Raw genomic sequence first — 14,893 nt, forward strand, 5'->3', positions numbered from 1 at the left:
TTTCTATAAGTATTCCAAACTAATCGAGAAAAGTTTCAGTTAGGGTCTGTCCATATTAGACCCGCGAACAAGGCCAAGACGAATTTTTTCATCTCTTCAAATGGAAAGCGAGCAAAGACGTCAGTCTAATTCGTGAAGGAGAGATTTCAGCTCGGCTATTAAGATGAAAAAAGCGCGATATTTCAAGTTTCATCCCTGATACCCAACCGATGGGTTCGTGAATGGAATATTTCGATCCCTGTCTCCGAGATTTCGATTTCTACAACCGAGATCACAGTAACCTTTCTCCTCATAGGAGCATATCGTAATACAAGCAAATTCTCCATACTCTTCTCTATGAATTTTCTATTGCACTGTCAGGAAGAATTTGTTTAACAATCAGGAGCTTTGTAAGAGGACCAAGGACACTGTAAGGAGAACTGAAGGTGCTATTCACCCTTAGAGGTGTAGTGATCAAGGTTGGGGTTAATTCAAATAACGAATCAATGATTTGATGTGAGAATATTAACTAAAGGTACGCGCTTGATGCAGGTGTTTTTTTTTCCCATAAGGTACTGTATCCTCACGTAACAAACTCCATTTTTGCTCAAGAAAGGAGCAAATGAAGATCCTTTTTTTTTTCTTGCTGTACTTACATTTGCGAGAGCTCCGAACGGTACATCATCCACACTCTTTTCTGATAGGTTTGAATTTTCTCGTTCCAGGTTCTCGCGTGCTTGCTGGGTCAGCTCCTCGTATCTGGCGTCTTCTTTGTTATGGGGGAGGTCAAACATGACACGAGGAAACACACCCACCCCAGACAGGGTGATTTTGTTCGGTTCAAAGTGAGCAACTCTAACCTGTATAACAAATGAAATAAAGAGCAAAAAAGGATTACGTTGCACGATAAGGAATGTTAGCCTCGCTTAACCTTTAACACCCCAACGTCAGTATGCATATTCTCCGCATTACTCTACACATTTCCTAAGGTGGTGACAAGGAGAATTTGTTCAAAATCAAGAGCCTCATTAGTTGATGATCATTTCCTTTACTCTCATTACCTTAATGGTTGATTTAAGGGTGATTTTGTAAGGAGAAATTAGATGCCAGTTACTGTTAGGGGTAAAAGAGTTAACAGATCAAGAAATATAGTAGAAACTATGTACACTATCATGTTCTTGTTCAACTATTTAGTCTAAACCTAGCTTGAAACTTGAATTAAGCATAAACAAGAATAAGCAAACATGTTTTAGGCAGACCTCATATCAAGTGAACACCCTACAAAGAAAAGCGGAAAGTAGCCTTACTCCCAATTTTTACTGGAAGGAAAAAAAAAAAAAAACGCCCGCAAATAACTATGCTAAGCAGACACGGACACCAAATGTAAGCATACCGGTACATATCAATTGCTATTTCCTTACTTATCCAAACTGATTTAAAAGGAGACAATCGAGATTCCCGCAGTTGTGCGCTGAATAAAAGTTTTCATTCTACTGAACCTTTCAACGTAAAAGTTACCCTATCTATTATCTATTTTACTGGCTTCATAAATTAACAAACACGTGAAAAATCTGAAGCACAACATAGCACTCCTCTGTATTTAAAGAATACGATAACACTCGAGAGCAACAGTTTTTTTTTTTTTTTTTTTTTTACCTGAAATGTCTTCTCAAACTTTTCGGGCACACCAGGCAGATATTTGATGGTAAGCGTTTGGTGACTGAGGGCCTTAATGTGCCCTTGGACTGGTGAAACATTAGGGGCGCCCGGAAGGAGCTTATTTCCACTGTCCACGTTGAGGACCACAAAACTGAGGCCAACTTTACCAGTATTGTGGAGAACAATTTCTGCGACTGCTGCTTGGTCAAACAGCTATAAAAAATGTAGTTTAGATGACTGCATAAAATTTAAAAATATAGAAGAAAAAATAAGTAATTAAATAGGTGCGTCGTGCGTGAGAAGGAAACTCTGTTTGTACTAAAGCGTGTTTCACATTTGACTCACTCAAAGTCCTGGCCGCGGTTTCCCCGGCCTCCCGGTTAGCTCAATTGGTAGAGCGCCGGACTGTTGTGCGGGAGGTCGAGGGTTCAAGCCCCGGCCGGACCAACACTCAGGGTCTTAAAATAACAGAGGAGAATTTGCTACCTTTCTATAATATCAAGATATGGATAGATGTTCTAGTCTTCTCCGATAAGGACAAATAAACCGTAGGCCCCGTCTCCTGCAGGGTTAGGGGTAGGAGACGTTAATTTCCCACGCACGAGATTACTGTGTGGTGGATGTCCTCCCCTGGGGTGGGATGGTTGCGTTTACTGGGCCCGCGGTAATTGGCGCAAGCTGTTGCGGTGTCCCTGCCTGTCGGCGAATCTAATAAATTAAAATTTTCGAGGGTCGGATAACGCTATCCACTGGATAAATCTATATCCGGCAGACAACACTATGCGTTTTGCTATCACTTAACCACTGGTTAGCGAATTATCCACTGAGTAGCGCTATCCGCCCTTAATATAACTGAATCCTGTTCATCAGACTTTACTTTATTGACGATAAATAAATCAAAGTTGTTTTTCCGGTGTCGGTCCTGAACTTGACCTTCAAATCCTTAAAATATAGTTTTCACGTATGAGATGATTCAAACTGCATTTGCTATACCTGTTTTCCATAGTCGACATTCTGCCGATCAAAGAAATACTGCACTAAGGACGCTTGACCCAAGAGCTCAATGTCGTAGTCAGGTCCTCCGTAGACAGAACAGCGGGCAACAGCCTTGGAACTAATGTTGGCATGACCATAAAACGTGAACTGTATTTTCTGTGTCTCGAGCGGATGAAGGGTGCTATACAGTGGTAAGATGTCAAAAATCTGCCAGAGAAAAATAACATGAAACAAGTTAATCCAAAATACCTTTCGACTTTTAACTAAGGGTTGTACCCGCAAGACTAACCCTCTGTGCTGTTTCATTTGATCAGAAAAGTGGCAAATATGAGAAAACAAACCTCCTCAATTCCAATATCAAGCAGTCCAGTCTGTCTCCACGGTACTGCCAGATGATTGGCTGGGCTGGCATCTTGTGGCCTCTTTTCTGAAGCAGTAGAAGGTCTGCTCATTACTGGTGATCCTGTGAGGTCTACAGGCCGAGGTGAGTCGGGGGTATGATCACCTGTTACTTCGATCATCACGTTGTCAACATCTTCCAGTTTTTCCTCACTGTCCGCTTGGCTGTCATCATCAACCTCAACTACAATTCCTAACAAGCAGGCAGAAGAAATCTGTAAGCATATTTCATACTCTGTGGTTTTAAGTATAGCTTGTGCAGCTTTCTCTCCGTTTCCTTTCAACCATGCGCGAGTCGCACGAGGATCCGCTCGTAGGTTTTTTTATTTATTAGCTTTTAACTCTTAACATTATCAACTTAGTTGACGAAACCAAGTTATCTAGTTACACTCCCCCGCCGATACAACATCGCATATTCTTTAAAAACCTACCCCCTTTAATCACTGATTTTTTTTTTTTTTAGCTCGCTTTCTCTTCATGCGACCCAGCGCTCCACTCACGCTTTTTTCCGCGAGGATAAAAGAAGACGCAAAGGACTGTAGTACATATACCAAGAGCTAACCGCCTCCCGGTTAGCTCAATGGATAGAACGCTGGACTTTTGTGCGGGAGGTCGAGGGTTCGAGCCCCGGCCAGACCAACACTCAGGGTCTTAAAATAATTGAGAAGAATATGCTACCTTTCTATAACATCAAGAAATGATTAGATATTCTAGTCTTCTCGGACAGGGACGAATAAATGGAGGTCCCGTCTCCTGCAAGGTTAGGGGCAGGAGACGTTAATTTCGCACGCACAAGATTACTGTGTGATGGATGTCCTCCCCTGGGGTGGGATGGGTGGGTAACTGGACCCCCGTGGATACCAGTGTTTACTACACTGAAGGGGCTATCCTGTATAAATATAGATGTCTACTTCTACTTCTATCATGTTTGCGAAATTCAATGGAGCGTCGAGTACCTTCATCCTCCTCTTTGTTTTCAAACTGAATAGCTGAATCAATAAAACTCCACTGATATTTGACATCCATTGGACTGTGATTAGTGACTTTCACAACTTGTGTCACTTCTGTGTCATTCAGTATACATCCAAAGTCAACCTACGGAGGTAAATCAGCATTACCTTCCATTGACTAAATGTATAGATATTTATAGTATAAATAGTCAGTATAGAAATATATTGACCGCCTCCTGGTTAGCTCAATTGGTTAGAGCGCCGGATTGTGTTGTGCGGGAGGTCGAGGCTTCGAGCCCCGGCCGGACCAATACTCATGGTCTTGAAATAACTGAGGAGAATTTGCTACCCTTCTATAACATGAAATGGATAGGTATTCTAGTCTTCACGGATAAGGACGAATAAATGGAGGTCCCGTCTCCTGCAGGGTTAGGGGTAGGAGAAGTTCATTTCCTACGCACGAGATTACTGTGTGATGGATGTCCTCCCCTGGGGTGGGATGTGTGGGGGGAAAAGGTGAAGTCGTTACATGGACTAAAGCGGCTGCCAGAGGCGCCTGATAATCCTGACGTCCGATCTCAACCTTAGTAACACTGTAGACCTTAGCAATTCAGCCTATGCTGCTATTAAGGTATCGAATCATTCACTTTCGCTTTCCCTTTCCCTTTCATATAGTCAGTATAGAACAAAACGCTTTGGTTCTAGTTTTTTCCCAGCAATGGCGAAAATTAACTAATCATAAGGTCTAGTTATCTCTATTATAGTATTTTATCTACCTCTGAATTGTAAATTATTTATAAATAGCCTGTAATCCCAGTCCCTCAAAAACAAATGTAATTTTATCTATTCCCGTAATATATATGTAAGCACATTGTAATTCATAATTTTATGCCACCATGTGTAGTTTTTAAAAAACCATCATCATCATCATCATATTGGGTAAGTAAGCACAGATTTTGAGCATAACTGTTACCCCAAGAGAACAAAGTGTCTCCTACATAAAAAAAAAGGTTAGTTAACATACCTTTTCCATCTCAAATGTAAGATTAGGGAAGAACACCTCTCCTTTCAGACTCACAAAGTCCTGGAAGAAGTAGCACGGTATAATTACTCAATAATCAAATCATAAAGGCTGATAGTTTCTAAAGAAACTGTTTAGGGCTGCGTCGGTGGGGGTAACGAAATAATTTGAATATATCAACAAAGTTGAAATGGTAAATTGGCCACCGTTACGATTATAAAAGCTGACGTTTCGAGCGTTAGCCCTTCGTCATTCGCTCCGACAAAGGGCTAACGCTCGAAACGTCAGCTTTAATAATCGTAACGGTGGCCAATTTACCATTTCAACTTTGTTGATATATTCAAATCAAATCATAAGCTACGATTGTGTAAGCCAGACGCAAAGGTTGTAAGCTTCTGATAAAGCTCTACCCTTTCATTCCCATGATCTCATTAGTAATTCTCCTTACTGTCTACCAGACAATTCTTATGATATTAGTTTGGAGAATTTAGTTTTAGATCCACCAATTATTTTCTTATTGAAATTTTTCCCTTATTCTCCTCACTTTTCTGCTTGATATTGTATTGATATTGTAAGGAGAAATTCTGTCTTGATCACTCATGGGAGTTAAAGGGTTAAAGCTAAAATTTCATCATCATCATCATCATCATCATCATCATCATCTTTTATTTGCCTTATTTTAACAATAAAAATATTTAATTACAGCGATAACGGTTAAAAGGCGAGGAGACCCAAGAAGACACCAGGCTTATGGGAGAGCCACCTCACTTACAATAATAAATCAAGTAAAGAAAAAGTGCTGCGAATGTGTGGCTTGGCCAATTCAGTGGTTATTTAAGTAAAAACTCTTGCAATTTCAGGGGTTTCGAGAACTATTTCCATAAGCGGCTGCCTATAATGTAATCAGCGGCTGTGATGTCAGGCGAAACCCAAGCACGAGAGTCTGCTTGCAGGTTCAACAGACGGCGGTGAAAGGTTCTACATGAAGCGGCGGTAGACCGTTGGTAACCGGCTTTCATTGAAACCGCTGAAATTTCTAAATACTTTGTTGTTTATCGATAGAATAATTTTAACTACAGTAGCAAAATTCTGAAACTGCCTTTTTGAAGGTACGCCCTGGAAGGGGCGTGGTGGAGGATATTGGGCTGTGTGTGCTTTTTTAACTTATAACTACAGCATTGAGTTCTGTTGCTGAGGTAAGTATGACAAAGTGAAAAAGAGAGAGTGAAATCGAATCAAATGATGAGCTGATCGTATTGTCGGATCGCACTGGTGAAGCTGAAACCTCAGTCAATATATGACCAACAAAAGTCACTTTCAAGACAAGTATCGCCGACACCATCAAACTACAAGATCAATGGTTTCTCTCAAAACCCTTAAAATTTAAGAGAGAGGTCTCCCTTGATTCACTATTTGTCACTAAGCTGAATATACATATACAGCACTGTTACTGCCTTGACCATTCACTCATTCCGCAATTAAAATGTAGATATTTCAGGAGTGAACACTCAATTATTGAGCAAAAAGCTATTCACCTTTTGTGGATGTTCTTTGAATGACACCTCCAATTGACTTTCAGCAGTTCTGGTCACAAAATTATCCTTGTAGGAAGGATCAAACTGGATCAACACGGGTATATTCTCACCAACGCCAAGTGACACCTCCTGAAAATGATAACAATAACCCCAGAAAAATTACACAAACGCTTACTAATGCCTTCAACTAACATGTCCTCTGATGCCACAGTGTACATGGAAGGCAACTACAACATAGCTTAAATTTGTGAGCCTCAAATGTGCCATGTACTCGTAACATGTAATCCGGTCAAAATGTCACGCACGCACAACACCTTAGTCACGACTTGCAAATTATTGCCTCCTCGAACATGTAAATTTTAAAAATAGGCCTATTATTTACGTCTTGTACAAGAGTAATGTTGTTAACCTTACTTGTACAAACTCCTGATGAAGTCTGCTATCGTCAGACGCTACGCGTAGGATGTTGAGCACGTTTTTTTTTTTTTCATTAAGTTCGTGCTGTACTACTCACTAGGTTATCATTAAAAGAAGTGTGCCCTGCTCGAGCTCTGCGTTTTGTGCCGGTACACAATTCAATCAACCTCGGGAAAAAAAAATCAAGCCCAACTGGTTTGCTGTCGTGCAAACGCTGTTTCCTAATTTTCCTGTCTATGAGTGGACCATTTGGGTCAATGACTCACCGATTGGGAGGATTTTACATTAACAGGAGCCCAGCGCGGATCCTCTACAAGCAACTGAAAGGGATAAGAAGCTTCTAACACGACTGTGAGTGGGAGCGACGACACATTGTGCATCATAACTTGCTTGGTCTCTACTTCCAAAGTGCTCTCAGGGTGCTACAGGTAAAAAAGAAATAAATTATAAAATAGTAATTTCTATGTTCAAATGTAATCCATCTAACAAAATTGCCTTCATCAACAATTAGCAGAGAGAGTTGAGAGCCATTCACCCATCAAGAACAAGAAGTTCCCCAAATCAAAATTCTGCTGAAACACAAAGACCTTTTGGTAAGGGCAAATTTCCAAGGCATAATAATTCTTTTAACGGCTCTAGGTGGAGGCGAACTCATTGTTAGGTGAGTTTGAAGCCTTCAGTATTTCCTATGGTCTAGGTTTGTGATTTCAACCGTTCCGGCATTTTTGTACCCATCCTTCACTAACGACAAGGGCGATAATTGTCACAGAACACAGAAACATCAAGAATACAAAAGCAAACATTCCTCACCCGGCAATTGTAGCAATTCTGTTTTAAGTTTAACTTCCTTACCTTCATGACACAGAAGTTTATCTCCCTTTGAGAAAATGACAGTAGTGGGCTGATAAACTCGGCACTAACATCCACCCTCATGATACGTTCCTTCCCAGTACTGGTGCCAATGATAGCATGACAGAACATGCGCTCCTTCACAATTTGTGGCCTAAAGAAATACAAAAATAGAGAGCTTGTCGTAATAAAGTTTCCCTTATAACGTATACACCCATGTGTGGTATGAACACGGGCAATTAAAGTCATAATTTATAAACAACTCAAGAAATGTCGTTGTTAACATCAAAGAATCTATCATCTGACCAGTCCGGCCCGGCTCGCGCAATCCCGTAGAAAAGCATGATGAAAGCTCAAGTATGTAGCGCCGGACGGGTTGATGTGAGCCGGTCCGGAAAAAGCCGTCCGGCCCTAGTGTACTTTTACGGAGACATTGTTCGCTGTTGTTGCAAAAAATGAGTGACAGCAGTGAACAAATATGAGAAAATAATACTACGATTGATTGCGAGCTTCTTGTTCTGACTCGATAAAATAAAGGAAAAGTGTTTATTGTAGAATCTTCTCTCTGGTTTTCTCGTGCGTGCCAGTCTATTGCGTCCTATTCAAAACAAACTTCTCAAAGTTTACAAAACTTAGTCGGTGGTCAATATGATAAAGTCAGTGCTTATCGACATAGTTAGTAAGGGCCGAACGGGAAAATATTTGGCTCTCGTTCATGGCGCACAGACCTCGCGACCTCGAGCATCGATCAAAATGTTGATTAGCATCTGCTTCTTAAGCAATCATGTTACTAAGAATTCAATTGAATAAAGATTGGAAAAACAAGTTCTCTTCTTACTTCTCGCAATAGCCTTCTAGTTGTACTTTTTGGCTCTCTCCAGGATGGAGCACCATTCTGTCGGGTGTCAACTGAAAGACCGGCTTGGGCGGATCAGCAGGTGGTGGTAAGCCCTAGTAAAGTGTACATGAACCGTTACATTAGCAATTCCATAAATATTATCATAATTAATAATCTACAATAGCTCTAGTTGCACTTAAACTTCTAGTTTCTGTAATTGTGATTAAACTAGAAGGTATGTTCTCATTATCACTTCAACCTTTATGCTAGTCTGAATTTCAGCCGTCTCCCCAAGGGAGGCGCGGGAGAGAGTCTCTCTCCCGCGCCTCCCTTGGGGTAAAGGGAAGAGACGGCTGAAATTCAGACTACCTTTATGCATAAATGGGAAATTAGCCTTATGGGTTTCAACACTTTCCGGAGACAATCTAAATACTTATAGCCTGATTTCACGTAGTGACAGGCTGAATGTGTCTATAGCACGGTAAAAGAATTTATAGCATAACTAAAGCAAAGCGCGCGTTCTGATTGGTTAATTCAGCATGTACTATTTGCCCATGGGTGCATGCTGCTGACGTGAGCAAATGCTAAGACTATTTTTCCGCGCGCGCTTGTTTTTTTCTGATCACGTAAGATTTGTTAAATAAAAGGGAACTCTTGTTCCAATGTATCAATGTTATGTTATAAAACAAATGGTGAACGCCCTAGCGTGTACTATTGAGTTATGGATGCACTTGGGAGGTTTGCTAAGCACTCAAGAAGTTGGAGTCGCACTCGGCTATCGCCTCGTACGACTCTTACGCTTCTTTCGTGCTTAGCAACCTCCCGCGTGCATCCATAACTCAATAGCACACGCTATGGCGTTCACCATTTGTTAATTGTAAACAATCTTCGCCTTTCACTGGCAGCTAAGTAACTTCCGCGTTAAATTGCACGTGAAAACCGATATCACACGAATCGCGAAATCATGAAGTGCGATATCGGTTTTCCGTGAATCGCATAATTGAATCAAAATAAGAAAAAAAAAAAAAGAAAACAGCATAACCTATAGTTGTTATGTATACGCAGATGTGAAACAATATCACTTAGCCTCGTTTTCAACTCGTTCGGAATGACTCGTTTTCAACCCACGCTAAACACCTCGCTTCGTTAACCAATCAGAATGCGCGATTTTATTCAATGATGCGATTCTACCTGGAATCTCATGTCTTCCGGGTTGTACTCAGGCTTTTTCTTTGTCCTGTACGGAAGGAAACCTTCAGTGGTCCAATAAATCTGCTGAGGTCTCCTCCCACTATTTGTCAGTTGATACGATCTCTTGACAGGCTGACAGCTGAACTGTGGACCAAGTTCTACAGCTGGAGCTAACGGAGGATCACTGACGATGGTTGTGCCAGAGCCGTACGCCACGAGGCTGACAGTTTGGATCTGACTGTCACTGATGTTGATTGACAGCTTGTCTTGAAACCTGACAGATAATAATTTTATGCAAGGGAACAGATGTTTCATAAGTGAAAGGACAACAGCTGGTGATAGCTTTAAAGGAACTCTTTTTGTAGCAATTAAACCACGGAGAAATTTTAGATCAATGTCAAAAGTAACCACCTCAGGTGCCTTGGTCAGTAGTGCTTCGAATGCTGAACGTTTATTCATTTTGAGTTCTTATAAAGATGGTAAGTTTTGAGCGCGGTAAAGAAATGTAGAAAGATGTTTTTTCGTCTGGTCACGAGGGTCTAGCCACGCTCGTGACAAGACGAAAAACATCTTTCTGCTTTGGTTTTATTTTACAACATTCAATCGAAAAGCAATCCAGCATAACAAGGTAGGGTTCTTACTTGACTGTATCATCCACATTTGCGGTGACTTTAAGTTGCAGAGTATTTTCAGGTGGAATAACACCCTGGGCTGGCTCAACAGAAAACAACGAATTCGGACGAACCTGTAAAATCAAGGAAAGGACGAGAATATGTTACCTCCAACTGCTTCAAAGACATTTTAGGATATACTAAAGTTCACAAAGCAACCAGGTAGACAGTTAGACATGGTTTGATGCTACTGTGGTTTAAAGATTTAATGAATGTGACCAAGAAGTTACAATTCATAGACCCAACGTTTCGACACTCCCGTCTAGTGCCTTCATCAGGGGTGATCTGGGCACTAGACAGGATTGTCGAAACGTTAGGTCTAATTGACTTGTAACTTCTCGGTTACATTCATTAACTCTTTAAACCAGAGGTGCATCAAACCATGTCACATTTTGGGATGTACATGTATTTACCATACTGCAAGAAAACTGTGCTGGAATCAGAGACTCGTTAGACAGCTGCACAATCTGGGAGATGTCAGTTAAAACTGGTATGGTCCCAAAATCAACATGAGTTGAAAGAACATCAGTCACTGGCCCCTCACCAACACATTGGATCTGAACTCCCTGTAACAAAAGTACAATTATAACGTACTTTGCATGGTTAATCAAGCAGAGCGCGCGTACATTTTTATAATAAGTAAAAGAACGCATTTTTTATATATTAAACATCAATGAAATACCAGGTGAGCTTTCGCTTAGAGATACGAAATTTCTCTTTTCGTGTTGAAATTATTTCCAGACTTAAAGAGAAATATTATATCTCCGCGCGGCCATGTAATATCCTGTATTATAACATAACCAAAGTAAAGCGCGCGCTCTGATTGGTCAATTTAGCGTCCCCCATTTGCCCATGGGTGTACGCTGCTGACGTGAGCAAATGCAAAGACTATTTTTCCGCGCGCGCTTGTTTTTTCTGGTCACGTAAGATTTGTTAAATAAAAGGGAACTCTTTAGCTACAATGTATCAATGTTATGTTATAAAACAAATGGTAAACACCACAGTGTACACTATTGAGTTATGGATGCACTTGGGAGGTTTGCTAAGCACTCAAGAAGCTAGAGTCGCTCTCGGCTATCGCCTCGAGCGACTCTTACGCTTCTTTCGTGCTTAGCAACCTCCCGCGTGCATCCATAACTCAATAGTGTACGCTGTGGTGTTTACCATTTGTTAATTTCTATCGGTTTACCAGTGTAATGACCCACGTGGGGTGTTTTACGAACACGAGAAAAGTTTGTTTAATCACGAGCCAAGGACGTATGATTTAAAAACTTTTCACGTTTTCTCCCAACATTCCAAGTGGGTTATTACACCCGTCCGGTAAATCAATGGAAAGTGCGGCCTACCGCTTAGTTCAATTTTTAATGGGTTTATTGGCGCAATAAACGATAGGTTTTTTTAACTATCGGGGCGTTTGTAATATCTCAGTTATTTTATAAATTCCACGTTGATGACCAGTGTGTACACATTGAAGCGTGGAAAAGAGAATTTCTCGTTTTGAAAAATTTAAATTACTGTCCTGAAAGTTTTATAAAGCAATTGTTTCATAAATCAGCTGTGTGTTTATTGAGATAAAAGGCACTTGCAAGCTGACCCCTCAATGCTCCAGCCTTGCTTTACCACTTATCTTGGTGGTAGACATTGACAAAATAATATATTGCGACAACCAGTTACTTTATAGTTGTACTCTTACCAGTGGTGCATCACTGCTTCCAAATATCATGAAATAAGCCACTGTGGTAACTTCTTCCAGGCACTCTGCTGTTAAATGAAGAGGAACTTCTTTCACAGAATGAGGCTGGATAATTCCCTGAAAACATTACAAAAATACGAAGTGAGGAAACACTCCAAGACCTTTCTGACAGGGCCACCCTTTAAGAAAGGATCGGGATAGAGTGATACTTGAATTGGTCAAATTCCGATCAGTGACACTGGAGATATAGTCACGACCAGATGACAAAAGCTAATTTGTTTGACTCTATTTATTCTGTAAATAAAATCTTGCTCTGTTCATTCTATGTAGGTTTCAAGTACTCTGTGGCACAAAAGCTTGTGCCAATGTTTGGTTACGTTGGTTTTGTTCATGAAAGTGAACTGAACAATGGATCAACATCTGTAATGTTATTTGAAATTATGCTCAACATAATAATTTAGATATATCAACAAAGTTGAAATGGTAAATTGGCCACCGTAACGATTACAAAGCTGACGTTTCGAGCGTTAGCCCTTCGTCGGACGAAGGGCTAACGCTCGAAACGTCAGCGTTATTTTATTTATGTTCACTCCTCATATGGGAGAATTAATTGTCAGGGGAAAACAGTTTGTCTCTCTCACCTTTGGTTCCGGACTTGTATACAGGATTGGTGTCGCATTTTCCACAACCTGTTGCATGGAAGATAATCCAACATGTCAAACGATTTACAAAAAGTCAGCGATAACAGAAAACACCTACGTCGTACAAACACAGCAAAAATGTAAATACCTGTGACAACAATTCATATTTGGCAGGTAGATCAGACTCATTCACCAGGCTAACAGGAAGCTCATAAGGGTGATGAAGAAAGCAACGGCCATAATCCAAGAGAGGTGTGGAGACAGTGATAGGTGGAACCACACATCTGTCAACAAAAAGAGCAATCATCAATATTTCTGCATTAGAAAGGGTAACAGGATTAAGAAATCCTCATTTAAGTTATCAGGGTTTAAGTTTCTGAAATTCATTCCACGTGCATCAAGGTCTGGCAAAGAGGAATCGGTGATTTCACCTCAATACTCTTAAGTTTGTACATTTTGACCAGGCGATGCAATAATGTGTTTAACACAATTAAACTAAGGTTTACAACATGTTATGGTTTGTCATCATGGTGGACTTCAAAAGAATATCAAATAAGCTTATTGAAATAGTGTCATTGTTTGTAGTTTTTGCTTTTGAAAACAAGGTACGTGTTATAAGACAGAATTACCTTCACGAAAGATACTATACCTAAACTGTGAAGGAAAATATCATAATGACTAAAAGACAAAATTATCTTACTTGGCTATTATTGGAAGTGACAGAATCTCCTCTCCAACTCCATCCACATCAACTACCAAAGTAATTTCATACTTTTTGACGGTGGTTGACACAAAGTCCACCTGTGAAATGCAGATGGTGAAAAATTGATTACCAGTTTAAAAATGTTGCTTCCAAATGATGGAGAGGGTCACTCAAGGGTTCAAACCACATGGTGGACTGCTGTTTCTCTACCCCATTCTTGCTAGTACAAAACTTGTTCAATTTTCTTAAAAATCTCTTTTTCTTCTTTCATAGACTGTATCTCAAATAAGCTGCTGTAAAAAAAGTTCACCTTTGAGTTATTTGAGACAATAAAATGTTTCACAGGTAGCATTTTTGGGTATTGCTCTGTGGAGAAAATTGAAGCAAGCAGGCAAATGAAAAAAGCCTCTTGTTCTTTCCTTTCCCACCCAAATTTTTTTCACTTAAGCCTGAAAACTGAGTGCCTGAAACAAGCAGTCCCATCCATACAAAAATGCAAGAAAGGGTGTTTTTGGAGGAAATGACATCATCATATAATAAATATTATATTATCACCTTGATTTCAAGGTCCCGTTGAGGAGCTATAGTACCATAAGAGGGTGTAATATCAAACTCTCTTGGAGATGGCATGATGGTGCTACCAGTGTCACTGATGTTGCTGTCAATTAAACTATCACGGCTTCGAGTTTCCTCAGTTGTCCAACCATCAGCCGGAACACGCAGGTTGAATGTCATGGGTATGAGTGAAGTATTCACTAGTGTACAGTGACGAGTGTTCACAAAACCTGTGAGATAAGGACAAGAGGAAGAAACAACAACAAGATGTAATTTGCTCCTGGTTTTAATCATTCATGTGCACGCCTGTCTGGTGGACAAAATAGCAACACAAACAACAACAAAAGAACAAGAATATAGAGAGTCCAAGTTAAAACTTCTCAACTTACCATACGAAACTACTCCAAATTTCAGCTTTGGTACGTTAAAGTGGAAAGTGGGGCCAATCACTGATCCCCTAACAAGACACACAACAAAAAAACATTAGTCATTTTGTGTGACTCTGAGAGACAGACAATAAAGGAACAGACAAAAATAATCCAACTTACAAGATCTTTAAACCAAGTTTCTCTGGTGACCCTTCCACAGAAAATTCAAACACTTCATTGAAATCCCCAAGTATGGGTGAGCAGAAGTGAATCTAATTAAGTTAAAAAAAAAAAACATGTTATTGTTGACCTAAGAATTAATATCATTCTATTAGCAAGATTGCATCAAATAACTTTTGCTGAGAGATAAAGGGGGCCAATTATCAAGACAATGGTCTATGGACCAAAACTTCCAGGTTGGAACCCTA

General features: G+C 40.2%; 1 protein-coding gene across 1 annotated transcript in view; it reads right to left on the reverse strand.

Annotated features, from left to right (window-relative positions):
- Positions 1 to 14,893, reverse strand: part of LOC111334789 (axonemal central pair apparatus protein HYDIN) — a 54,612-nt gene that overhangs the window by 33,186 nt on the left and 6,533 nt on the right. Inside the window, exons 14-33 of the mRNA XM_088755601.1 lie at positions 14,646 to 14,737; positions 14,487 to 14,554; positions 14,098 to 14,327; positions 13,540 to 13,640; positions 12,988 to 13,123; positions 12,840 to 12,887; positions 12,199 to 12,315; positions 10,919 to 11,071; positions 10,476 to 10,579; positions 9,835 to 10,108; positions 8,644 to 8,756; positions 7,809 to 7,959; positions 7,223 to 7,378; positions 6,540 to 6,668; positions 5,008 to 5,067; positions 3,990 to 4,128; positions 2,976 to 3,226; positions 2,632 to 2,841; positions 1,636 to 1,851; positions 636 to 839 (exon numbers count right to left, since the gene is read on the reverse strand). Of these exons, the coding sequence (XP_088611727.1) occupies positions 636 to 839; positions 1,636 to 1,851; positions 2,632 to 2,841; positions 2,976 to 3,226; positions 3,990 to 4,128; positions 5,008 to 5,067; positions 6,540 to 6,668; positions 7,223 to 7,378; positions 7,809 to 7,959; positions 8,644 to 8,756; positions 9,835 to 10,108; positions 10,476 to 10,579; positions 10,919 to 11,071; positions 12,199 to 12,315; positions 12,840 to 12,887; positions 12,988 to 13,123; positions 13,540 to 13,640; positions 14,098 to 14,327; positions 14,487 to 14,554; positions 14,646 to 14,737 (2,952 nt within the window). The remainder of the gene's footprint in view (positions 1 to 635; positions 840 to 1,635; positions 1,852 to 2,631; positions 2,842 to 2,975; positions 3,227 to 3,989; positions 4,129 to 5,007; positions 5,068 to 6,539; positions 6,669 to 7,222; positions 7,379 to 7,808; positions 7,960 to 8,643; positions 8,757 to 9,834; positions 10,109 to 10,475; positions 10,580 to 10,918; positions 11,072 to 12,198; positions 12,316 to 12,839; positions 12,888 to 12,987; positions 13,124 to 13,539; positions 13,641 to 14,097; positions 14,328 to 14,486; positions 14,555 to 14,645; positions 14,738 to 14,893) is intronic.

This window comes from Stylophora pistillata, chromosome 3 (genome assembly GCF_964205215.1).
Source record: "Stylophora pistillata chromosome 3, jaStyPist1.2, whole genome shotgun sequence".
Lineage (NCBI taxonomy): Eukaryota > Metazoa > Cnidaria > Anthozoa > Scleractinia > Pocilloporidae > Stylophora > Stylophora pistillata.